At 39.5% G+C, this 27,401-nt stretch overlaps 1 protein-coding gene across 3 annotated transcripts in view; it reads left to right on the top strand.

The window, feature by feature from the left end:
* MPPED2 (metallophosphoesterase domain containing 2) overlaps positions 1 to 27,401 on the top strand; it is a 113,821-nt gene that overhangs the window by 59,541 nt on the left and 26,879 nt on the right. For all 3 annotated transcript variants that reach the window (XM_014949251.1, XM_014949250.1, XM_014949252.1), the window contains exon 4: positions 3,238 to 3,463. In XM_014949251.1, coding sequence (XP_014804737.1) covers positions 3,238 to 3,463 — 226 coding nt within the window. The remainder of the gene's footprint in view (positions 1 to 3,237; positions 3,464 to 27,401) is intronic.

Here is a 27,401-nt window from a genome sequence, read left to right as displayed (position 1 = left end):
TATTGTGCTGTGGCGTCTCTCTCTGTACAGAGAGCACGGATGTAGATATGCAGAGATTAATCTGGTCAAGATGAAGCTAAAATACCGTGGAGTAGGAGATTTTGTGTGTGACTCTTTATGCTTCCATATTAAACACAGCAGGTCAGCAGATTAGAGGCAAAGGGCAGGACTGCCAAAAGAAAAGATGCCAAAATATTTCATAAATTGTATCAGAGAGAATGAATGTTGTGCGCTGCCACAGGGCCTTTCAGGAAGGGAAAACCTGAATGCAATGAATAAATAGCTAATCTGATTGCAGGTAATTTATTACTGTGATTAGTGCTATATAGTCTTTCCTGAGGGAAGAGGAAAGAAATGGATGAGACTTCCTCTTGCTGCTCCCCTTTGCTTGGCCCTAGCGTTTGATGAGTTTCCATTTTGATGGGTCATGTTTCTCGTTGCTAGCTCCTGAGAAGGAAGGCAAAACGTGACTGGTTATAAAATGGGGGAACTAGATGGGGAGCCTGGTCAGACCTTGGTTCCCATCTGATGGTAAATACTAAAGTACTTGCAATTATGGAGTGAAGCACATCTCGTCTCGCTGCTGGATGGGGGACCTGGGTCTGTAGCCAATGCATCTCCAGCAGCGCTGGTGACTCTCCAGCTCACAGCTGTGGCTGTGCAGTGCCATTGAGCTGATATACAGGAAGATGGTGCCAAACTTTGGTCCCCGTGGGGTTTCTCCTCTGGGACCTGTCTCACCTTATTCCTCAGTCCTGGAGCTGGTCCTTGGATTTCAGTGGTGTGGCTGTGACCTGAGCTCCCCAGCGGCATCTGGGAGAGGCTGTTCCCCCTCCCTGGCTCCAAAGAACTGACCAAGCAGAGCCTCTCCGTAGTCCTAATAAAATCAACAGCTGCCTTGACACCAATTGCAGTAATTACTGTTTGGTTTTCCTTACTGATTTCAGGTGCTTATATAACATGTATAATGTTACATTTATATGTTTTAATAATCACTGATGCCAGCATTGGTTTGTAATTTTTGTGCCTGGTGAGTCTTCAAATTTAGCCCTTTTTTTTTTTTCTTCTTTCAAGATGTCAAGATAAAAAAGCATTGACTTCAAGCAAAATGTTCCAGACATAATTGGACATAATATTATCAAAATGTGCTGATTTTCAAATTTATCTAAATACATGGGAGACAGTGTAAAACCTGAACATTTATCCAGTAAGATGAGAAGTTTTCTCTGCTAAAACTGGCAAATGTTGATAACTTGGCAGAAACCTGAATTTAACTTCTCCAGCCTACTTCTCTGAGAATTTAATCACATCTAGCTTGTTTTGGGGGATTGATAGTTATGACAAGTGTATCAAATTTCATGCCAGTGGTATCTTTTATGTTTCCTGAGAGAGGAGAAAATAGCAATTTTACCTTGTGCCCAGGAGTCACAGAGAGCAGGAATTGTAGGTACCTGCCACATCGAGTTTTTAAATAAAAATGAATTGCAGAGCAGCGTGTAGCAGGGATGGGGAAGAGGGAAAGGAGTGAAGCATTAACCGGAGAGGAACATTTATTGCATTCCCCCAGCTTTTAATTTAATGCAGCACCGCAGAGGGCTATGAATATGTATGATCTGCATTTTGTTCAGATGTGAGGTGTCTATGAAGATGTCGGCTTGGTTTTTTTCAGGGGATTTATAGCTTTTTGTTGTTCTCTCCAGAGTTAACTAATTTTGCAACGACAATGTTTATATACATATCTTGTGTAATTCCTGTTTCCGTGCTGTAAATATTGAAAAGCAGAGGGTTTTTAACTGGTTTCCCTTAACTTATTTAAGGGAAAGTTAATCTTCTTGTAAATACTTAACAGCTTTACTTTGAAACTTACTTAAAAAAAAAACAAAAACATAAAAAAAGAACCATAAACACAAACAGTTTTGAAAGTTGAAAGACAAGTTTTAAACTAGTAAAGCCACATCTATTTAGGAGAACTGTATTCACGAGAAATACATAGCATCCAATTCTGTGTTCCTCGGGGCAGATGTTGGGAGTACCAGAACTGGAAGATAGACACACAGATTTCCACATTCATTTTGCTGCCTTTATGAAACAAACAAAACAAAACCAACCTTTTCTAAATTATTATTAGGATTATACATCAAAAGGAATGATTTGGTATAAGACTAGGAAATCAGATTTATAGTGAAGGCAGGAGAAGGGAAATGTGAGTCTGGTTTTAGCTTTGATGCAAACTTACATGTGATTTTTGGCAAGTCACAATGGGACAGATTTTGTAAAAGAACTTGACTTCTGTGAAGACACCACAGTATGGGACCATATTTTTAAGGGAGCTCAGCACCCAATATGTTTATTTGGAAGATCTGGCACTGATTATTGGTACCAAGTACTAGAAAATCTGTCTCTGAGCTCCAAAAATCTGGCTCTGTGGGCCTGATCCATGCCTCATTCCAAACAATGAAAATAGTTGCCCTGACTTGAGGTGATCAAGCCCTGTGACCCCCCATGGTAAATGAATTAACCACATTTCCAACCTGATACCTTAATCACGTGAGTTTCATGGTTTCTTCTATGTGTATCTTACTGAAATGAGATATTACCATAAGCTGAATTATAATAATAAAGTGCAAGTCCATTGCAAGTGAATTGGAGCTTTGAAGAACAGTCTTGGCTGGAATAAGTGCCACTTCTTGTTGGGTTCCGTACAAGTTATTCCAAATAACTGCATAATTTAAAAACCAGCAGCACCAGCAGCCTAATTCAGTACCGTGTGCCTTGGTATACCCTTACAACACACTTGTGAGATGTACTGCACTCTCCGGTCTGCCCATCCAAGGTGTCTCACTGTAGCTTGTGGATTAGGGCTCAGGACTACTGACTCTGACCCAATCCCATGAATTAAGGGGTAGAACTCAGTGTCACACCTAAATCAGTGTGTCATCAGTTGAAAGCAAGGGAGCAGTGGTGGTTTATGCCGCCTTTGGAGCTGCTTTGGTACATACCAGCTTGTTTTTGTTTAATGCTTTTTATTATGACATTGCTTTGTGTGATGTTACTTTACATTTTAACACAGCTTCATTCAATGGGAGAGAAGCAGTACTAATAACTTATGCTCAGCATGGAGATGCACACAGATCTTGGGTATTTCATTCTGTCACTGCTAGCTGTCTACTTATTGTGCCGGCAATGCTGGTGTGGGAGGAAAATGTGCTAATTAAGTCCTCTTTTTTGTTATTTCAGGAAACCTACCATATGAATATAAAATAGTGATTGCTGGGAATCATGAACTGACATTTGATAAGGAATTCATGGCAGACCTTGTTAAACAAGATTACTACCGCTTTCCCTCTGTGTCCAAATTGAAACCAGAGGACTTTGACAATGTTCAGTCACTCCTGACAAATAGTATTTACTTACAAGATTCAGAGGTAACAGTTAAAGGATTCCGAATATACGGTGCCCCGTGGTAAGTCTCAATTTAAACTTTTCTTTGCTGTTTATTACTTGAACCACAGCAGGAGTCATTCCTGCTGAAAATGCATGAAGCTGCTTTGTTGCGTTGCCCTGCAGAACAGTATCAAACTTAGCCATAAACCACTCTGAAACAATTGCCACTTTTCTTTTTTTTTTTTGTGGATAAATAGGCTGTATTTAGCCACACGTGTGAAATACGAGAAAAAGAATTGTTAATTATTTCTGTTCTGCCTGCTGAATGCACTTAAACAACTGTGGCCTCGATATCCTGTCTGTGCTTGTGGATTAAGTGCAGTGGCACCTTAGTATGTATTAGAGGAGGAAGTTCCATGGTGTTGTATGCTCTTTAGGTGTTTATGTCCGCTGTGCTCATAGATTAGGATGGTAGTGTTTAACACCCACACCACACAAAGGCAGCAGGTGTTTAAGCATTATTTCCGATCAGTTCTAGGCATTTTCTTCTTTTGCTTGTAAAGTTGTGATAAAATTTCAAGCCAGTTTTGATCTCATTCCACCACTGCGCTGGGCATATGCAGGAAAAATTGCTGTCCAGTTTTGTACTAAGGAGACTCTTCCTTGTTTTTTCTACGTGTTGTTTAATTGTGATGCCTGATATCTCTGCAGAATCTTGGGTAGCGCTTGTTTTAAATTCTTGTGCTAACTACAGCCGCAGTCCTTTGAGACTCTACCAGAAACCTGAACTTCAGTGGTGGTGATAATCATTATGCTACTTGGCATTCTCAATTGTCAGCTGAAGTACTTAGATGCTAATTTATGCACACCTATAAGAAGGGTTTATTATAAGCTCAGAACTTACATTTTTGATGGCAGGCTTGCTTTAAAGGTGAAAGTAGAATAGGAAGGGGGAATGGCAGGGATTGAACCAAAGAATGGGGCAAACCTATACAGATGTTAGAAATTTTCCCCTTCATCTCATCTCTATGGACAGTTCACTTGGCCCCCAGGCCTTGGTGATTCATACAGCACCACACACGTTGATGCTTCTGACAATGCTTTTTTTTGTCATATCTGTACATTAGTGCTGGCTAGAAAATTGTGATCTAGCTCTGTATCTCACATTTTTGACTTAAGCTGCTGATTTTTTTAATTTAAGTCATAGCCTTTAGCTAGTAGTTTAAATCAGGCTGACATTGCTTAGCTGAAAAAAACCCACAACTCTAAATCCTGCAGTATCAGCTAATTGGGAAAGATGATCTCAATTCAGGTTAGGAATCCTCTCTTAAAGACATTTCAAAGTAATTTTTTTAGTATAGCAGCATATAACACAGAAGAAGACAGGGCACATAAAGGTGCGAGGTGGATTTGAGACTTGCTGCAAGGTGAGCAGCTGTGTGAGCTGGAAGGTTAGCTATTGTGTTCAACTTCTTTCATGTCTATATCTTGGACTGAGAGGGCTTGTGTTCTGCAGGCATCCACTGATTATGAAGTGTAGGCATCTTTTCGAATTTATTTGTGGCTGATTTACCTGAACTCTGCTACTACAGACCTGCTGGAGAGATCTGGAGAACGTGGGATCCAAGTCTGGGAAGAGAGAGCTTGTTATTCTGAAATAGAGAACTGCATGATATGCCTTTACATTTACATTTATATGTACTGGCAAAATGTAGGGATCTATTTTCCCCTCCTTTGCTTCCTGAATCCGTAAGGGCAATCTGTTATCCTTTTGTATCCAGCTGCATCTAGAAGTTCTTTCATTTTGCAGCTATACACAAGGATTTAGAATGTTTGTTCTGAAATATGAAGGGATGCCACATCAAGGAACTGAGCTGTTTTAACCATAACAAATGAATGCTGTATGTGTTCTGATCTAGTCACGGAAGAGAAATCTTAATTAGTCCTTCCTGTAATCCACTGATAACTGGGTTTACCAACTAGTGATCAATGGGAAATAAAACTAGACTGCTAGAAAGGCATGCTGAGCTCCAACCAAGTGCAGATTTCTCTCTCAAAAGATGTTTCATTTGTGTTCAGTTATGAAAAACTGTTATCAAAGCATGTGTTGAGCAACTGTTGATGTGGAGTTGAGGCTATCAATTTGGATACAGTTTTATAGATCAACTGGCTGTGTTTGGGCTGTGTTTGAAGCATTGCGATGTGTTGTCTTTTTCTTTCTTTCTTTCTCTCTCTCTCTCTTCTTTATAATGACAGTTCCTGGAAAATGTGAAAATTCAGCTAGGTTCCTGCATTTTAGTTGATCTTTGAGAGGAAGGAAAAGTCACATCAGATACTAGAAAAATCTGTTCCAAATCAGTTCTGTGCCTGGAAACTGAGACAGAATGATCAGACGAGCCTGTTAGCGCTTCTTAATTTTTTTTCTCCTTCCCCTCCAATCACATCGCACTCTACTGCTATAAATCTTCAGATTACCCCAAAGGAAGAGAATTTGTGGGGGTTTTGTATGTATTTATGGCCTCCTTACCCCAATTAGTTCTGTCACAGAAGCGGAACACTAGTCATTAACCCAGAAGATGCTCCAACCCTAAAATGAGATAAGTTGACATGTTCAATTTATGTGCATTTTTGTAAGTATTTCCAGAGGGAAAAAAATTCTCATTTGCTGATAAAGCTACTGGTTTTAATTTAAAAAGAGGGATCAAACCAAGAATAACAGCTGTGATTCTGGAGGTTTTAGCCTGTCAGGGGTTTCTAAGAAGTAATTGCCAGAATACTGGGAAAACTGGCTATAAGTTATCTATTTAGAAAATGTAAATTGCCAACTCAGTGTAACTACAGAAAAGAAATATCAGTCCATATTCATTACATGTTATTACTCATGGTACGTCTGAAAGCTTTCTAAAGACCTAAGAGAATTCAAGTAGTGCCTCCTAACTTACAATTTAGTAGAATTTGTATGTAGAAAATAACTTACAATACACGGGAGCATTCATGTGTATTTGCAATTGGAATGTGCGGTGGTGCATATCAACAGCCTCTAAGGAGCAGAAAATTTGAATTTAGCCTGATGGTTCTGAGAGTATTAAATGGCATTAGCTGGAGGGGAGCTGAAAACAGAAGTATCAACCCTGAAAGGGAAAAGAGCAAGGGTGGGACATGAATCACACTCAGAGCTCTGCTCATTTTCAGAGGTGGAGAATGTAAAGGACATTTTCACACCTTAAATAGGAGATTTTTTGATGTGCCTTGAAGGAGCAAAATGGCTGAAGATTTTCCATTTGGTCTACAGAGAACATTCCACAAAAACATTTCCCTCCTTTCTTTTCCTTCTGACTTTGCCCCTATGAACCTGGCTTGTTTGGTGGGGAAATTACTGATAGTTTATGTAGTCAAAGCTCTTAAAGATTCCAATGGAAACATTTTCTCCTTTGAAAAATTGAGATCGAGGCTACTTATTGAACAGGACAGAAATACAAACAGTAATGGATATATGAATTTTTAAATCTTCAAACTCCCTTTGTGAAGTATACGTAAGCGTAACTCATACTGATTTATCTGTAAAAGGGTAAGGAGAGACAGTCTGTTTTCACTCTGGCTTCGGGCACTGAATATATGTAAGTGAATATGTATAAGTTTTATTTAAATTCAAATGTTGTTATTTTAAAATACATGTGTTTTTTAAATTATATTTGAAATTGTTCATCCACGCTAAGGACTGGATTTACTGTAGTATGCTATGAATACAAATATTCTACCAATGTCTGTTTTCTAATGAAGCTTTAAAAGCATTCAAACCACCAGAGAACTGCAGTTAACTGGAGCCAGGATTTGTTTAAACCATGTTTTGACAGAAACAATTGTTCAGGGAGAATATTTTCTTCTGTTTTATTTTGTTCTGCTCATCAGCTCTACAGGTAGTTTTTTTGGCTTGCTTGAAAGACAAAACCAGTTGAAATTAAAAAGTATTCTGATAAACTTTATGTGCATAGAAATTTATGGTAGTTAATTTCATAAATAACAAGGCAATAAGCTTATTTATGAATTTTGAATTCTGTTCTCTATAAAACTTCCACAAAAAAGTTATACACCATAAGTATAAAATAATCTAATAAAGCAATCTTTTACTTTATTTTTAGCTATTAAAATGTATAGGCAAATTCCACCCATATCTAGCAGATTGAAAAGTAAAACTGAAGACCCAAGACTTTCAGCATATATATTTATTTACATAACTATAGCTAGATGAATTTTTTTGATGAGGAGAATGTTTAATATAAAAGCTGATTTGATATAAATCAATGCATTTTAATGGTTACCGGAATCAACTTTATGGAAATAACTGAAAAGCACAAATGTAAAAGATTAAAATTGATTATTTAAATAGTGACTGAAATCTGCGATTTGCATCATTGTGATGAAAATCAATTCATCCTGAATGAAGCTGGGAATAAAGCTCTTCCCTCCCGACAGGAACAGCAGCATTGTTCAGCAATATCCTGCACATTTGTCAAGTTGTAGCTTGTTCAGGTCTCAAGAACAGAAGCACAAAGCTGGCCTCCCAGTTGCTTTTAATGAATACTAGTGGGTTTTTCCTATGTCCAAGAATTTGATCTGTAGGGTGATCCAGAGGTCAAGAACAAACGGCTCACTATCGCTCACCTCTGCGAAGCCAAGGCTTTCATTTGCTTTTTTTAGTAACTCTAGAGGAAGTGCCTTAACTCTTTTTCAGAAGCAAAATTTTAATTGGCATAGATAATGCAGCCATAAGAAAGTATAGACAGGTCCAGTCGTCTCCTTTTAAAATGATGTTTTGTGCATTTTTTTCTTTTCTTTTTAGCCCAGTGTAAATTTGGGGGGGTTAATCGAATAATTTTGCATCAGTTTGAAATAGTTTCTATAACTCTCATTCTTTCCCTGCTTCATTTGCAATCATATTTTAATACAAGTAGCTCTAACTTAGTACCTCTCCCTTGTTTTCAGACTTGGTGTTTATCCTGTCAGAAAAGCATCAGATGATGGTTTTTTTTTTTTCTTTTCAATTATAAGTTTTGTAATGCATCACGGATTTTGCTGACAGTCTTCAAGTTCTTGAAATAGCAAGCAAATTAACAGCAGATATTGAGCGTGAGGACTGGAAAACCAATTGGCAACTCACACGATAGGATTCAGATATACTGATGGTTTGGAATGGATCTCATTTCTTTTATTTTCATACTCTTAGTTGGCAATTAGCTCACACCTAAAAAAGGGAGGAATAGAAATCGGACTACTCAGCAATAAAGTTCTTCATTGCTGTTCAGCAGTGAGGAAGCCAGGGGCAGACTGGACAAGACTGTTGGTGTTGTACCAGTTTTTCAGGAATTCCGGCATTTATGCAGTAGAAGTCAGCAACTGAGCAAAATATTGGCAAAGACTGAAGTCTTCTGTCTGTGTGTTAAACAAACACACCACCACTGTAGCGTGGTTGTGTTTAAAGGTGCAGGCTTCTGTTTCGTTTTTCTTGGCATTTGTCCCTCAAGTCTCTCATTTTAGGATCGAAGAATGTATTCCCCTCGGTCTAGAATTGCAGCAGTTTGTTTAGATTTTTTGCCTTGTTGGGAATGTCGCTGATTTTTCTTCACTCTCTTTGATATCAGATTCACTTCCAAGAAAAAAAAAATGTCCTGTTTACTTTTAAAAGCTTGCTTTCTTTTTTTTTTTTTTTAATAAATAGTGGAATGTTTGTGATTTTAAATATATTGTCTCATAAGTAATTTTGAATGCCATGATGCTAACCTGTCCTGGCTAATTGTTTGGAAAGCTCTGCATCTCAGCACTGGGGCACATCATGAAGTCTTAACCTGTCCTTCAGGCTTGGCTTCAGCAGGAATAAGAACTTCAGAGTTTTCATTACTAGTGTAACACACAGTGTCTTTCTGTGAGTGAAATTCTAGCCAGGTAAAAGCAACATAAAATGGTGGCTCTCCTAACTTCTTTGAATCTTTCCCAGTGTGGAAACAGGGATTTGAACTCCTTCAGAGCAGAAACACACAGATGATTGTGGGTATCTGTGTCTCTGACTTCTGCTCTGTTTTCCTGGAGTTCAGTAGGTGCTCTGCAAAAAAGCAAAGAGCCAGAACGAGCATGAGCTGTGCTGTTGAGGGGCTGGTTATTTATGGTGGTCTCCTGTTCATTGGTTGAAGTGTGGTTTGCTCAATAACAATACAGAAGTTGGGCAAACGTAAACCCACAAGTTGTGCTTGTCTTTGTAGTTTTACTTTGTTTCATTTGGGGCTCTTTGTTTGTTTGTTTTACTTCCCAGCTGCCCAGGAACAAGAAGTTTGCTTTCCTTTTGCTGAGCACTGGAATAACACAGTGGTCAATGTGGCATTTGTGTGCACTGAGCAGACTGAAAGCATCTGCAACCAGTGAGGAGTTAGGAAGAGCAGGGATTAATGAGAATACTACAAAACTGAAATTCTAAGCTCAGCCATTACAGATTTCTTGGAAGGAGGGCTGAAAACTCTTAGAGATGGGGGCTGGGGAGAGAGGAGGGAAGGGGAGAGTTAACCCAAATGTGGAGGTTTGCTGTTCCTTACTGGATTGGACCCTGTTGCATGTTGATGCTTGCTTGAATAAATTCTTCTGTGCGGCTTCTGCACTTCAGGACTCCTACTTTTCCATTTTCTTCTAGCTGCATGTGTGCCATACCTCTTTGTGGTGGCCTAGTGCAGAAGGGAAGAAAGACAAAACTGAAAATAGCACGCTGTTAAGGTTAACTGAAAAATTATTTCACTTGAGGACAACCACCTTTACAGTAGGAGAGTGGAAAAGAGACGGGCTTGAGCTTTGAGGAGCTGATCTGAGGATGAATTTTGCATTGGATGGTGCCCCGTTCCTTTCTTTCCTTCATTGCCCCTGTGTGGTCTACCCCAAGCAGGAAGAAGTAGGGAGCAGCTGGATGCTTGGAGTCTGGAGAAGAGAAGGCTGAGGGGGGAGACCTTATTAATGCTGACAAGTATCTCAAGGGAGGGTTGAAGGAGGAGGGAGCCAGGCTCTTTTCAGTGGTTCCCAGTGAGAGGACGAGGGGCAACGGGCACAAGTTGGAACATAAGAGGTTCCACTCAAATATGAGGAGAAACTTCTTCACGGTGAGGGTGACGGAACCCTGGAACAGGCTGCCCAGGGAGGTTGTGGAGTCCCCTTGCTTGGAGATTTCCAAGACCCGCCTGGATGCTCCTGAGTAACATGCTCTAGCTCTAGGCAATCCTGCTTCAGCAGGGGAGTTGGACTAGATGATCTCTATGGTCCCTTCCAACTCTAAAATTCAGTGAAATTCAGTGAAATGGAGGAAGAGGTTGCTGGAGGATGCATGGGCAAGTGCCAGCCAGGTCCTGGCTGCAAGAGCTCAGAGCAGGGGGAGGTTCAGGGTCCTCTGGAGTAGCTGCTGAGCCAGAGAAACCAGGACTTCAGCAAGGAACTAAGTGGGAGGCCAAGACCTTGCTGTTAGGGGTAAGAGGACTACGTGAGGGCTGTATCACTGGAAGGGTGAAGCCCATCCAGCCCCAATGTATATGAATGTATGTGTGCTTTCAGCAGGATCTTTAGATCCAAACAGCACAGATTTAAAAGCACTGGATGAAGGAATCATTTCTAAGTCAGGAGTTGCAAACCTGTGCGAGGAGAGACTGCATGGGACAGATACTTGCACGGCGTGAGTGTCAACCCACACTGGAAATACGTAGCCCCAAAACCCCCACTTCAACCAAGGTATCTAAATGTGCCAAGTTTGGGATGTGGGTAGTTTATTGACTCGGTGAGATCAGTAACAAGCTTTAATTATATATATAATTATCAGTTAAATACAGATATACATATTAAGAGCTTTGCTGAAATAAGTTGGAAAAATGGGGATATTTTCAAGTGTTGTTGCAAGATGTGAGATGCAGTGAAATGAATGAGATTGAGGGGGGATGACAAGGGAGAAGGGAGATCTTGTCCTACGTACTGTCAGGAATGTGAAACAGGTGTCTGCAGGTGGCTCACTTCATAGTTCTTCTATTCAGGACAAACAGGATAAAATTTGGAAGCATGTACGTTGGCTTCAGGTGGAGCTGCTGATAAAGCTCACATTATGTCATGGTGATAAAATGCAATAGGAATGGAAAAGAAATTATGTTTGAAAAACTGTGCTTGACTTACAAAAGTAAGTAAAATAGCAAGTGACTAGATTTTGGTAGCTTCCAGTGAAGGATAAGATTTCTTATGACTGTCTTCAAGATGATTTGGGTCATATTTATCTAATACTTATTGATCAGAATGCTGACTTTACCCTGATGTGTATAAAATGCTTAAAGTAGTTCACAAAGGCTATGAAATAAAGCCCAAGCAGTTCAAATAAGAGAACGCTGATCATGAATCTGAACATAAAGGTCAAGAATGACAGCTACATTCATCAGATTTTCATGAGAATCCATTCAGTAGAATGGATCTGGCACCTTATTTCAGAACTGGTCAACACTCATGGATTCAGTTGAAAATCAATGAGACCGCTGGGTATTTATAACCACCTCTGAAATGCTTAGGTGCTGGCCTATATTATGGTTTGGGCGCATCTCTGAAGTATGAGAGTTGCTGACGTTTCTGACTCTACTAGTTAAATATCGAAATCTTAATATGGCTGAGAGCTGTGTTTGTGTATGTGCACACAGAGGGAAAGCTTAAGCAGTGGTTTACAAGCAGGAAGACATCAGCAGCTTATCATTGTGCCTTGGTAGACCTGGCTGAGTTGCATACACCCTTGAGTCAGTAGAGAAAGGCCTCACAGGTTGTGGTCACCTCTGCAGTTGGTTGGTTTGTGTTATCCAAAAGTGCCCACTCCAGCACAGCCCAGTTCCTATGACATAGACCCAAAAGGTGAGCTGTACCTGCTCATTAACTATGTGTGTGCATAAAGACTAAAAAAATATTGGCTGATCTTGTTATTGCATAGTCATCTTTTAATGTATGGTCAATGGCATTAATAGAAAAATCATATCCTAAATAAAGTTTGTCCTGCATTCGTTATCTCTCTGTCCCCTGGATAGTATGGAATGAAAATAGTCACAAGGATAAGTTACAGTACATGGTACAGTTTTGTACAAATAAGGACATAGTTTTGTGATCTGCATATACAGTGTACCTGGGAAAATATAATGGGAGTTGCCACCTAGTAACTCCATTCTTTATTCCTCCTCCTCAGCATTCTGTATAAAGCCTTCTGTGTAAACAACCCAGTATCCTTCTACATATACATGCTTAGCCAGTTGCCTTCCATACTGCCATGCATGTCATGCTTGGAAACCCTGTGCCTGTGGCTGCTTTGACAAAGGAAATAATGCTTCCTAGAAAACGAGCACATGATGATTTGAAATCATCTGATGAGTGTCACCGTATTTCTTTTGCAAGTAATTTTGTAAGTACTTGAGTATTTTTCATCTGCAGATCTGCCAACTTGTCTATCCTCTGCTTCCGGAGAGCTCTTGTTTTTCCGTTTTGGTGTTTCAGCAGCACTTGCTGGATGGGTAGGACTGACAAAGCTGTCTGGTCTGATTCCTCAGAAAGCCAGTTTATTTCTGTATGCACGTGAATCGGTGTATCTTGCCAACAAAAGCTGGTATTTGCAGTTGCTGACTGTGTTGCCCTCTTCAGTAAGGTTTTTATGAGTTTGTACCCTGAGAATATACTTTATGGATTGTGTATCGCCTCAAACTTTATGTAGGAAAGCTTTATGTAAGAAGGAAGGATGAATCTTTCAATCTCCTTTTCCTGGCACAGATTTTAATGCCTCTTGTTTCCAAAACTGGGAATGTAATAAAAAGAAACTGCAAGAAAGGTGTTCTCTTTAACACCTCTCTTGATGTTCCATCTGGGCTGCTTGGGACACTTCCATGTCCTGCATGACAGGAAAATGGAAGAGAAAGGCAAGCTGAATGGTAATTCAAAAGCTGTAGCTGGAAATTGTTCCTGCTTTTAATATGGGATGCCCCAATGCTCTGTAATCCCCATTATTATGGGTACCTGAATTTGTTTTTTCAGTTCTTAGTAAGTTTGTCTCTTTCTTCTGTTTGTGAATATAACTCAGATGTTATATTTATTGAGAAACCTGGAAAATACCATTTTAAGAAAGCATGTCTTCCATTGACTAACATGAAGATTCTTTTAAAAAAAATAGATTTGTAAGGTTCAAGAATGACATTGCTTGGGTTCTTATGTGAATAGCACTTGAAGAGGTTAACTTTTGGAAAACCGTAGAAAAGATGGAAATAAATATAAATCACTCGGATAGAGCTCAGTATATTGTTTAATCTTTGTGTAGATAGAAAGATATTCTGAAACATGAAGGATGAAATCCATCCTTCCTGGAGTCAGAAGAACTTTTTCACTTCACTCATGATTTTGGAGAGCAGATTCCAGATATTTAAAGAAGTGCTGGCTGTGAGTGGTACCTGGGATGCTTCTGGAGCCCTGAAGCAGGCACAAATGCAGTATTTTGGGTTCACTACATTTCCTTATAGCAAATAGAATTGAATACTTTGAAAAGCAGAGGATTAGTTCTCCGCTGAGACACGAAAAATTCCGTCATCTCCTCTATGATATTTGTGTAGACACTCCACAGAGTTCACGTATAACTTCTAATTGTCATTGAACAGTAGCAAAACTCCAGGTAGTGAAAAACCATACCTTATCTTGCATTTTGTTTCGAAGGAATTTGTTTGTAGACCTTTTCTTTGGCTGAGTACCTTTTCCTCATGTGGTGGCATCCTGCTCAGGGCCAGGAAAATCTGCTGGCCAGGCTGGTGCAGCAGGAGCAGCACACCTCCTCGCAGGGTCAGATGGGGTATGGGGGATCTCTGCTGGGTCTTAGCATCTGCTACCGTAGCGTGGTGGCAGCAGTCTTTTGAGTAACAGTCATTTATTATATGCCAGTATTGTATTTGCTGGTCCTTGTATATCAAACTGAAAAGTGTAGTGCCTGCCAATTTTATAATCACCCAATCTCAATAGCAATTAATATGATACTTAAAGCACGAGGTGAAAGTGTGCTTTGTTTCAGAGAAAGATATTGTTTTGATGTTGTTTCAAGAATTTTGGCGTTAAGATACAGATAAAATATTCCAAGATGCAGAGGCTGATAGTCTGTCCATCTGGAAGCGAGCTGCTTTAGCACAGAACAGCGAGACCTCGCCATAAGGATGTGCCTTTCGCTAATAATTACTAGCAGTCAAACTACCTAGAGTGTACACCTTTTCTTATTTATATTCCAGTCCTGTAACCTTCCCTATTCTCTTGTGCCTTTGTTCTATTAATCTACAAAACAGGGCTTGACTTGTGATTAGTCCTTGGAGGTTGTTTCTATTAATCAGGCTACAAAACAGGTCTACTTGGATGTTCTGTTGCAAGGGCTTAATGTGCTTCCCTCATCAGTCCACGGCACAGAGCTCCTAGGGTTGTCTTAAATGGCAATGAAATCAGTGATGTGTCTGCTGCACTTTCTTTGTGTTTACGTCTTGATTGTGTTGCTGTAGGATGGGGAAAATAGAAAGGGGGAAATAATTGCAGCCCTATAGAAAATTGCTTAAGTTGGTGACATTTGTGGCTCCACGTTGATGGAGAGCTTGGCGGCAGGATGGAGCCTGGCACAGCAGAACCTCTTGTTCGGTGCGTTTTGAATGAGGAGGACCTGCCCTGTCTTTAAATGTGAGGATTAAAATTCAAGCTTTGATTACAGACAGGAGGCTAAGCTTTAAAATGTTTTAGAGAATTTTAAAGATAAATCTATCCCCATAACGTTTAGAAGGTCATTTAAGAGAATGCGTGTTTTTCTGCAGTATGTAGAAAGCCAGTCAGATTTCTACTGATGTGTGTGTGTGTATATATATATATAAAATAATATCTAAAAATTGCTGGAATATAAACAAGAAAACCCCAAAACTGAACTGTTCTGTAACACTTCCATTATTAAACTTACTGTAAAATTTGAACAATAAACAGCGTATGTAGTGAGAAACTAATCTAGTTTCACTATAGAAGATATTACTAACTATAAAAGTGTAATGATTTATGCTTCTAATTAAATACAGTATTTCCTCCCTCTAGGAGGAAAGTATCTATTTTTGAAAAGTATCAGAAGAAACAAACCAGACCCCTGGTTATTTTTTTCAATGCTGTTCCTCTGGTTTTATTTTTTTTTTTCCTAAGTTCCTGTTATGTTGATTGCGTATTTCTTTGCCAGCTCAATAAAGTCTGTCACTGAACTATAAAGAACTTGGGCTGGAAAAAACCCTGGCCCCGAGGCAGCAGGGTTTGTCTCAGCTGCTGCGTTTGCCTCTCACTGTGTCCGTGCCCGTTTTTACTCTATTCCCACAGCACATGCCTCCATTTCTCTAGTGTGCAAGCTTCAATTTACCAGTCTTTGCAAACTGGTCCAGCCTTGGCTTCCAGTGCAGTCTGCACCTCAGTTCTTGGTGGCTACGCTGAGAACCGATCCCTCACCCCTTTGTGCCATCATTTAACCGCTAATTTGAAAGGCTTTGTGCTGCCTCACTCCCAGCTACAAACCCCTTTATTAAAATCATAGAATCATAGAATGGTTTGGGTTGGAAGGGACCTTAAAGATCATCTAGTTCCAACCCCCCTGCCATGGGCAGGGACACCTCCCACTAGACCAGGTTGCTCAAAGCCCCATCCAGCCTGGCCTTGAACACATCCAGTGATGGGGCAGCCACGACCTCCCTGGGCAACCTGTTCCAGTGCCTCACCACCCTCACTGTAAAGAATTTCTTCCTAGTATCTAAGCTAAATCTCCCCTCCACCAGCTTAAAACCATTGCCCCTTGTCCTGTCGCTACTCTTCATTGTAAAGAGTCCCTCTCCGGCTCTTCTGTAGGCTCCTTTCAGATATTGAAAGGCCGTTATAAGGTCTCCCCGGAGCCTTCTCTTCTCCAGGCTGAACAACCCCAGCTCTCTCAGCCTGTCCGTGGTTTGTCCCGTTTGACCTTTCGTGGCCTAAAGAGGGGAGTTAAATGCCAGCGTGACACCCCTCTCCCTCCGTCCCTGGGGTGACGTGGTGCAGATGGAATGCCTTCGGTTGTGCCTTATCGCTGACGTGATCCTGACACCGACAGCCGAGCCGGCGGCTTGCACGCACCCCAGTAACCTATTTCACAGCAATTTAGGAGAAGGGGTTCCCAAAGGTATCGTGCCTTGCAAGTCCATCACACCCGCTCTGCTGTGTTGGTTAAAGAGGAGCTGGGATTCTGGGCTACCACCTTCTTCTCCCAGTGGCCACCCGAGGTGTCGGAGGGCTAACCATTGGAAGGTGCTGTAGAGTAAAGCCGTTTTTCAGAGGTTTGCAGATTACTCATAACAGTGACTTAAAGAAATTAGTAATAGTTCATACTGTACGAGGTGATTTTATTTCCATTTCTGGTTTGCAGATTACTCATAACAGTGACTTAAACAAATTAGTAGTAGTTCATACTGTACAAGGTGATTTTATTCCCATTTCCAGCCGTAATGCTGTTTCAAAGCCGCCACTGTGAAATTTTACATACATATTGTTCTTACTAGGAGTTTGGAAGAAATAAACTCCTTAACATGGTTCTCTCTAGTCCCCTTCTGGTAATTTCATTTTCACCAGCTATTCCTGCTAGGTTTTTTTCCCTCTTTCTTCTTTTTCCCCTCCTTCCTTATCATTTCCCCAATTATCAGAGAAATCGCTCTTCCTGCATTGATTCATTTCGACCAGAGTCTGGAAGGCACAGAGAATCAAATTAACTAATATTTTACTTTTGCATGTGATTAATGCTAATGCTTACAAAGAAGAAAATACTTTACTGTGATTTAATTTTCATTCTCCAGTTGAGTCCCAGTGATTTAATTTTGCAGAGGGTTGTCTCTCTGCTTATTGTCTTCTATGGAATCATTGAAGTTAGAGATGGAAAAGACCTATTAAGTCATTCTACCATCACAGAATTGTCTCCTACACTGTATTTTTGAATGTTTTGCCTAGTTTTAATGAATGAAGAAAAGACGTTTAGATAATTCCTTTCAAGATTGTTCCTTAGTGTAGTAGGTGTCACTAATGGGAAATACAGTTCCACTTATATTCTTCCTATGTTCGTTTCATTTTTTAAAAAAAATCCAAATTGTACCATATTTGAAGAGATGAGCCTAAAGATTTCTTGTACCTTTCTTGATGTTTATATTCTTGTACCTTTCAGGCTCTTTGTCAATTACATTATATGCTCAGTCTTCCTTATCCTTTCCATTTTTCTCTTTTGCTCTTTCTTATTTCTGGTGACTTTTTATATTCCTGGGTATTGGTTTCTGGTTGATTGGTTATCTGGTGTGTGTTTTTCTTTTTTTTTTTTTTTTTTTTCATCTTTTTTTCTTTTTTAAATTTTCACAGAGGCACAGAACCAAACCCCGCTATTCTGCATGGATGTCACTAACGTGCTTGTATGTTGAGTGGAGATATTTGGCTGTTGAAATACTGATGTAGTATGGCCACCATATGTTTCATTGCTTCTGCAGAAAGTCCAGATTTGCGTCACACTGTCTTTTTGATGTCTTGTGATACATCCATGTGTGTAGCCCAGATCATTTTATTCTTTTTCCCATTCATGCCGCAAGCTCATACATAATTTGCTGTCAGCTGCTGCCCCTAGGTCTTTTGTTTTAGCTTAACAGCTTTCGGGGTTTCTTCCTCTCACTGATTATTTACGTTTTTTAATTCTTCTCGGATGCGTTAGCTTGCATTTCTTCAGAAGGAATCCCATTTTCTTCTCTCAGTGTTTCTAACCCCCTTTTGCATAATTTCTTTCCCCACTGTCATGTTTATAACACCTCTCAGTATATTGAAATCTGTGAATTTAATTAATGTACTGTTTACCCGTTCTTCCAGATCATTAATAAAGATGTTAAATAAAACTGATCCTAATACCAATCCCTGTGGCAATCCACTAGCACCTCCCTTGTGCTGCTGCAATCTATTTATTTGTAACCCTTTAGCCACTATTCATCTGTCTGATAGTCCTCACAGGCCAGCCAATTTTAGGTTTTTGAAAAGGGATTGTATCACGTTTTCCCAAAGCCCGGGATGATATAAATTCCTATATTATTTTAATCTACTGACTTGACTGAATTTAATATATTTATGAAAATTAAATGTGATGAAATAGAGCTATGGTTTTAGAGCACTTTGAAATCTTAGCAGCTGAGTAGCTATAATTCTCCTTTCTTAGAGCAATTACACCTCCTCCACCACCACCCACCCCAATTACACTGTAATTTTATTCTGTGCTGAATTTAGACTTACTAGGAGATAATTCTTAGTATCACTCCTTAATTCATGGCGCACAGATCAACACCACGTTTCTCACTGCTGCTCCAGGATCTGATTTGAAAAACAAAAGTATTCCAGATAGAATTCTTCTGTTAATATTTCAAGCTTTGAATTGTCTATTGCTTGTTTGTCAGAAGTCATCATCGGCAGAGCTTTGCTATTTTGTAATATATATATATATATGTCTATCTGAAATTTCATTCACCTGTTTGCAAAAGCAACAGCAAACTCTTGCCTTAATTTTAAGTGCATGCTTTCATCCTTGCGAAATTTGTAAGATTTATGCGTTTGCTCAAGTTCAACATGGGTTTAAGTGCTTCCTTGCTGCGCAGCTTGGGGGTATGTCATTTGGTTAGCAGCCCACTGAATTTATATTTCATTCAAATTCAAACATATTTTAAATTGCAATAGGAAAAACCTTTTGCTTCACGACTTTTTCCATTTACATTGCGTGCATCTATATGAACTTGAATAACAAGTTGTGTCATCAGCAGCTGAATAAAAACAGTCTTGGGAAATTTCTGTTTCTTTTATGTATGTTTGGCTTCATTTTACAAGCTCCCTGCAAAAATCGATTTTTACATTATAAAGGGAAGCGTGGAGAGTTTATCTGTCACAGCTTGGTTGGAAGGGCATGCTGTTCAGATCACAACTGTGCATCATCATAACTGGGAGAAGAAACGATATTAAAATGTGGGTCGCCGCCCTGATTTACGACTGTGCTAATCCTGTAGTAACATACAACCAGAGCAGTTGTCATTACCTGTTGGTTGGTTGGGGCTGGGCTTCTCCATGCTGCAGAGGGCAACTTCTCCAGTGACACCGAGCAGTGAGGTGCTGTATTAAAGGACTTTAAACGCAGTGATTTTGATGTCATCCTGCAAGCATTTAAATCCCGCTGAAACTGGGGGAGGAAAGGGAGGCTGGGAGACGGCTTCTCAGTTCCATGATCAGTAAAGCTGGGTCTGAGCTGCCATATTACTCTTTTAAATACAGAATTCCTCCAAATCAGCCAGGTTTCTGATTCATTCCCCAAAGCATGAAATGAGGAGTGCATGCTGACCGCAGGGGGGACACGGTTACTCCTTCAGTTGTGCTCCACGTTTTGAACTGGCCAAGTCTATACTGTGTAAGTTCTTGGCATCTTGTTGCTGTGGTGCTTTGGTCTGGGGTTTGATGGAGTTTTGATGTAGTGCTAGGTACACTAAAATGGGATCTACTGTCTTGTTGAGTGATGACTCCAGAACAGAATTAGTACGTCAGTAAGATCTGCTAATAATGACTAGTAAGAGAAGGAGTGGCAGGTTTGGTGTGTATCTTTGTACTTCTGTAAATGTAAGGATGTCCCATTTGAATGAAAGTGCTTTCCATGTAAAGCAGGTAATGGAAAGTGACATGATATATTTTCAGTGTTACTTAGCCTGGTGGATGTTCTTGGTCTGTTGGACCCCTGAGGAGAAATCCATGAAGACATTACTGTACCCTCCCGTCAGCCAGCCACGTGATTTGCGCTTACGTATGTGTGTGAAAGGCAATTTCGTGTAGGTGACCGCTGCGAAATAATTTTAATTCAGACTATTTCTTTCTTTCAGAAAGACTAGTAGGTAAGAGGGAGATACATTTAATACTTGACTTTCTTCAGGAGGTGAATGGTTGGGTCATGGGCTCTTGGTGTAGAAGAGAGAGGGTGCTCTGGAAAAGTGTCTGTCGTTTGTGAGAGCTGGTCACATCTGCATGACCGCTGCGAAATAATTTTAATTCAGACTTTATTTCTTTGTTTCAGAAAGCCTAGTAGGTAAGAGGGAGATACAATAAATACTTTACTTTCTTCAGGAGGTGAACGGTTGGGTCATGGGCTCTTGGTGTAGAAGAGAGAGGGTGCTCTGGAAAAGTGTCTGTCGTTTGTGAGAGCTGGTCACATCTGCACGTCAGAAATGCCTTTGAAATGCATAGTTAGCACAGTTGCTGTGCTAGTAGAAGAACACGTATCTTCAAGGAGATCTGGGCCTTCTGCTTCTTAAATGATACTGTGCCGGTGTGTACCACAGTTTAATGATGTAACTATTTTTAATGATAACATTTGATGTATATTATTTGCTGCAGACTCTTGTAATCGGTGGAACTGCATGTTTAGGGTTTGTTTGCAGACCTGGTGGGCAGCTGCTGCCTATGGTGGCTGTGATTCCAGTTAGAGCCACATGGATGCCAGAAGGATGGAGCCAGAAGGATGGAGTGTATGGGTGAGGGAAGAGGGGCCCCAGCTCTGACAGTCTCACCATATGAGGAGCAGGAGTAGTTGGTTTCTTTGCCTTTATTTCTTCATTTACAAAATGAACCTCATATATTAATATGCTTTCCTCACTGCTTGCCACTTGGACAGTAGTTTCAGCACATGAAGTGCTGTGAAAGTGCCAAGTATCAGCATTAACTTATTTTTAGCAAGATGATCCAGCTAGGTACTGAGCAGATGCAGACTTAGTTTCATGAATGGTTTCAAAGGAGCCAGCAGGACTGTTTGCCTGCTTGAAGTTTGTGTACTTGCTTAAGTACTTGGCTGGCTCATTGTGCTGGAAAGCTAAGTAGGTGTCTATTTTTTGCAGGATAAGAAGGGGCGTATCTGAGATACTGTTGAAGTGGAATAGATAGCTGTGTTACCTCAAGTGGGAACTGATAACGTGTAATTTCAGGACACTTGAAGCCCTCTTCTCCGAAAAGAGTAAGGTTAATAAAAACTGTGCACTGAGTTTACTTCCTGAAATTTCTGTTTGGGATGGTAAATGCATCCCTCATTAATAATCAGTTCATTAGAAAAGATGAAAAGGATGCAGACAGGTTTCAGTGTGTACTGCAGCACAGTGGAGTCGGGGAAAACCATCTGAAATTGTTTGCTTGAAATACTGTGCTCTCTTGTTGCTGTTTGAACCTAACAGTGGGCTGGCCAATGTGCCTTTTCTATAGAAACTGTCCCCCAGACAAAGTCTGTACCCAAATGCCTGTTGAGAGCTTCTTCTCCCAAGGAGGTGGTGAGTTGTCAAAGACCTGGACAATCCCAGCCCTCCCCTCCCGACTCTGAGCTCCAAGTCCAGCCCACTTTGTTTTCCATGGAACTGTTAGGATTATTTTTGGAGCTGTTAGGATAATTATAGGATTATTGCTTATTTTTCCGATAGACCCACCTTGGCACTGATTATCTATGGGAAAGATATTTAGACTTCAGAGGAATTTAGACCTTTGTTTGAACTTGAGGGTGGGCCACACGTAAGCACCTGTGTGAAGAAATGCACCTTTGTGCTTCACAAAATAATACTAATATTCATTCTTACCTACTAATTACCGCCTCCTGCTCTTCATTTAAAATCAGACTAAAAGTAGAAGATTCAATCTTCAATCAAAGGCACTTCCCAGGTATTTGAGAAAAGAGTCCTGCCGTCCAGGCGGTGAAAACCGACACTTCTTCTTACCTTCTGTCAAAAGCGGTGTTGAAATGTAGGGCCTGTTATTGTATATTTATTCAGGCATCAATCACAATCAAGCCTTCTGCTAGTTCGTCTGTAAGGGCATTGTAATCCTATTTTTATCAGTTCCTTCCTGTACATCAGACAGTTAAAATAGCATGAGTAGGGGTCAGAAATATCTTAATGGGTTCGGTTCCCAGAGATATCGGTGACCAGAGGAAGAGTTTTGCCGAAATTTCTTCCTGAGCTGATAAGGTAGATAAACAGGGGCAAGGTGCAGAGCAAGGGCACGCTGTGGGAAGCAGAGCGTTGGATGGCACCATAAAGGAGCTGCAGAAAGATTAGGTAGACTGTATTACTTATGGAAAGACCTCAGGAGCAGATGGAAAATGAATGTTACCATTTGCCGAGTTACCCGTTTGTGAAATAAAGTGTTTAATTTTTACTTTGTAATTTTGTACTTTTAAAAATCTCTGAGTGATTCTATATTTGAAAAAAAGTTGATTGTCACTGATTGGCAATGTTTCATTCTTGTTAACTTTGAACGGCATGTTACTGACTCATTTAAATAACAGCATAGCTTAGTACACATTAGAGTCATGACATTTATATTTTACATTTTTACCCTTTATATTTTTTGTGTATACATTTACATTTTTTCTGGTTATAAAGTGATGAATTATGCTTTTTAAACTCTTTTTTGTCATTCATTCAAGCTGTCTTTGGATGCAAATTATTAGAATAAATTTATGAGTGAACACAGAGAACAGTTTGAAATTTGTTCTCTTAGCAGAATAAAACTACCTTAGAACTTCTAAATCCATAAAGAAAAACTAAGTCCATCAAGGCAAATTTTATCTTATAAGACAAAGTATTACCTTTGTGTCTGTTTTTAAACTGATCTATTGTTCCTGGTCAAGCTAGTTTTTCAAGATTGCAGAGATAAGGGACGTAGTCTTTCATACTTAGTTTTTATTCGTAAATTGCGGGTGGTACCTTTGCGTTTCTGATTCCCAGTTTATTTTGGTTTTTTTTATTTTCTTTTCATTTTTATCAAACATTAATGTGAACTACTTATATGGACTAAAATAAAAAAATACATTATCTTCTCCAAAAGCAGAAACTAATCCTGTAAAAATCTCTATCAGCAAACTGTGCTTCTAAGAGCTTATTTGGAGACTTCTGCCAGGTCAGTGGCTTGACTTTTAACTTTAGGAGCAATTAAACATTGATTATTTTTTAAGATATTAATGATTTTTATATATTATTGTAAGTGTAGACTTCACGTGGGTAGTTACAGATTGAGAGTAAATGTTAAAAATAATTAGCTGTCCAAACCTGTAATAATGTACTTAATATGAACTAGAATTCATTACGTAAAAACTCAAAATAAAAATCCATGTTAATTAAATCAGAAATGTAAGTATGTCTCCCCACCACAATTTGTTGATTGAACCTTAATAATTTCTGCAGCACATCTGTGATAAACTTGCTGGAGAGAACAGAGAAGCCCCACATGCCAAGCTGCTTTTCTACTTAGCAGAGTCTTTTTTTCCCCCCTATTGTGCTCGGGGTTGCAGCTGCTTATGATACTTGGTTTTGTGATTAGTTACACAATACGGGAAGGTTATGCTAACAATGTGCTGAAGATTTTGAATGGCACTCCAGCGTGTTTTTATTTTAATTGTAGTTGTTAATTATTCTAATTGTGTATTCCAAAATATCCTTTCCCATGTAAACTTACTTAAAATATAAATTGCACGAGAAAGTGACCAATCAGTGAAATCAGGAATATTTTTGGTGACTGAATGCCTTCTGAAGAGATAAGAGTGAAGACATCAGCGTTTTTCCATCGTGAGTAGTGAAAGCTAGCAATAAATAATAATAAGCCATCCCACTCACTGCAAACTAAAATGGCATACATAGTGAGCTGAACTTTGGGGGTTTTGTGCTTTTTGGAGTTGCGTGATGCTTTCTGGAACGCACCTAACACAAAAGCACTGGCCTTTCATACAGAAGCGTGGTGCTGCGTTGTGCATTAAAAATCTTAGATAATCATAATTTCGTAGCAGCTGACCTTACGACGTGAGCAATTCAGTCTTACTGTTTGAAGAATAAGCTGTGGTTCAAGAAGAAATTATGCACAATTCCAGTAATGTAGGTTTTTCTTTTGTCGCTGTGCTTAACTATCCTTTCAGGAAATATTAACCATTTCTGGAGGCATGGTATGTAAGTTAATTTCAAAGTTGGTCTGACTGGTTTTTCTCTTAAAATGACAAGGAGATAAATATTGGTGTGAGCAAAAGATGTCATTTTAGTTGGAACAAGTAGTGGGAGCAGAGGGCTTTGTGACTTTTATGTCACAGCATTCATGTGATACTTCTGATTCTAGTTATATTGGACTTTCCTCTCACCCCACTCTGATGGTAATATTTCAGGTGAATTCATTTTACTCCAGCAAAAGCGGACAAGAAAGGGCAAAATCAGTAAAGGTATAGAAACCACTCGTTCTTATATTCTGTTCCAGAAACTAGATTTTTTTAATTAGTGTGGTGATTCTTTTAAAACAGCCACCCTCAAGGTGGCCGAGCAGCACAGGCAGCTCCCTGGGCTCTGACCAGAAAATCCATCTCAGCCTGCTGCTCTCTGGCTCCTGGTCAGATACGTGGCACTTGTCACTGTTCAGCATTGAGAAGTTGCTGTTCAAACTTGAAGCAAAGAAGTTGACAGACTGTGGTTTCTATGCTTGATTTCTCAAATATGCGATGAGGCTGCTGAAAGTAAGCAGAAGAGTCCATCCTGCAAATTTTTAGTGTGAAAAGTTTAATTTGCTCCACTGAATGGCATGTCAGTAATTGAGTGTGTTTGTGGAAACATGATCTTAGTTCTCTTCCTGCTTCCTCACTGTGTTTTCACCATTCATATCTGCACTTTATGTTTTATTGTATGGGGATTTTGTATAGACAATGAGTAACATGCCTCTAATCCTTTGTGTAAAATTTTGCAAGCTCTAAAGAAAATGTTGCTTTGTAAGCAAGGTGTGATCCAAAGCTCACTTCATCTTCCCATTGACTTCAGCGAGCATTTGGTCCAGTCCTCCTGATTCCACCTTTATGGATTTCCAGTGTTTTAGTGTCATCGTTAATGAAATATGTTTTGCAATAACTCTGCAGTAAATGTCTTGCCAATACTCACCTGATTAAATCTTGATACGGTTTAAATTAATGGGCAAGCTTCTCATTTCAGTGGGAGATGAAGTTTCAGTCCCTGTAAATGACTGTCAGATCCGAGCTGAGAGGACAGGGGAGCGTTGTTCCCCCCACCTCCTCCAAGACAGACAGGGCCTCACTCTGTTTTGATAATATTTTGCAGTCAAGCAGAAGTTAGTGCATAAGCCTTGCATTGTATGCCCGATATTACCCAGCTAAAATAAGACATTGTGCTTGTAGAGGCTTTGGTAAACATAGGTTTAAAGGTTAAACAGTAGATCATAAAACATCGAAAATGGCAAATCGTATTTACCTATGTGCATACATAGCTCTTGTAAGAGAGCAGACTGACCTGGGTGGCTTTGGACAAGGAGATTGTTTGCAGGGGCAATCTGCAATATTGATACACCAGAGTGAAGCGTGTCTGGTTTTTAACAGGACTGGACTGACGGGTTGCAGTGATTTTCAATCTGCTAGTGCCAAAGGAGGCTTTTTTTGGCTATGAAGTTGTATCTGATTTTGGTACCGTGTTATAAAACATGGCACTTATTATAAATAAATCTACTGTAGTCATCATAATGAACTATCAAATAATTATCCCCAATAGTTACCCTATGTGAACTGGTTTTCATAATTTAATATCTTTAAATATGCTTTAAAAGTATAGCTGTTTCCATGAATAGTGTGAGCAAAAGGCTCTGATAATTAAGTCATTTTGTCTTTGGGAAGAACAGAATTACCATCTGAAATATTTATGGGAAATATCTCAGTGACCACATAATGTATCAAGTCCAGTTTGAAATCACCATTTCCTATAGCTTGAGTTCAACAGAAGTTAAAATATCTTTGCATAACACAAGTAGAAGTCAAAAGTGTTATTAGTCTCTATTTTATCATGAAGTTCTAGTCTCCAGGATAAAATTCCCTAGCCTACCAAACAGGGAGGGGTGGGTGGGAGAGCGAAAAAGAGGCACCAGGTTTCCAAAGAAATAAAGAAAATGTCTGGTTAGTAGAGTTTGGTATGGTAATGCAGAAAAGTTGTGAGGAAAACTAAGATAAGTAGAAATGTTGATACTGAGATAGCAAAAATGGCATAGTTTGACTGAAAATCTGTTGGTTTTCAAAATCCATGCAGAAGCCACTTAGTCATAAAGGTGTCTTCAGCATCTGCAGACGGGCTGCTTTGGTTCTTTAGAAAAACTTACTAGATGCATTTTTAGGCCCTAGGTAACTTTCTGACTGTTGTTCTCTGAGTCTGGTCCAAAGCTTGTTGAAGCCAAGAGGATTTTTTTTCATTGATCTCAGTAGGCTTTGAATTTTGTGATTGATCCTGAAGTTCTTAGCAGATGAGAAAAATACTCATACTTTAAATACTGTGCTTGGAATTCTGCCTGATCAAGGATTGCAGATTTACATTATGAAATACAACCGTATCTCCATCTTGATGCCACCTTTGGCATCTAAATAGCTTAGAAAAATACATTGAAGTCTCCAGGCCTGTAAGAATTTGAAAACAGCTTTTGCTTTATGCCTGGAAAGAGTCCTTCATTGCAGCTATAGTCTGAAAAGTTCAATGGGTGCTGTGTTTTCCACCGTGTAGATGTTTTCCAGTATTTCATTGTATTATTTTAAGAACTTCCTGACGTTGAGCAGGTATTGGTTCATTATGCAGCTAAAAGTAAAAGATTAAGGATGAAAGGCAGCTCCCTCTGATATCAGTAGCATTGGCTCCTCAGTTCTCAGGATTTAATTTTAAAAGTTAGTTCAGAAAACAAAAGCCTTCCCAATAAAAGGCATGGCTAATACAGTTTCATACTAGAGGACTAAATAATAGAGGACCCTTATAATTCCAACTGCTTTTCAGCTGTGCTGTTACTTGTTGGAGATGTAAACATAACCATTTGAAAAGAGTATGTGAAATTCTTCTAAATTTCTTAAAAACTATTAAGACTTTCACTAAACAATTTTAATAATAAAAAGAAGT

Source organism: Calidris pugnax, unplaced genomic scaffold (assembly GCF_001431845.1).
Source record: "Calidris pugnax isolate Ruff unplaced genomic scaffold, ASM143184v1 scaffold177, whole genome shotgun sequence".
In the NCBI taxonomy this organism is placed as follows: Eukaryota; Metazoa; Chordata; class Aves; order Charadriiformes; family Scolopacidae; genus Calidris; species Calidris pugnax.
This window is presented reverse-complemented; position numbering and strand designations above follow the sequence as displayed.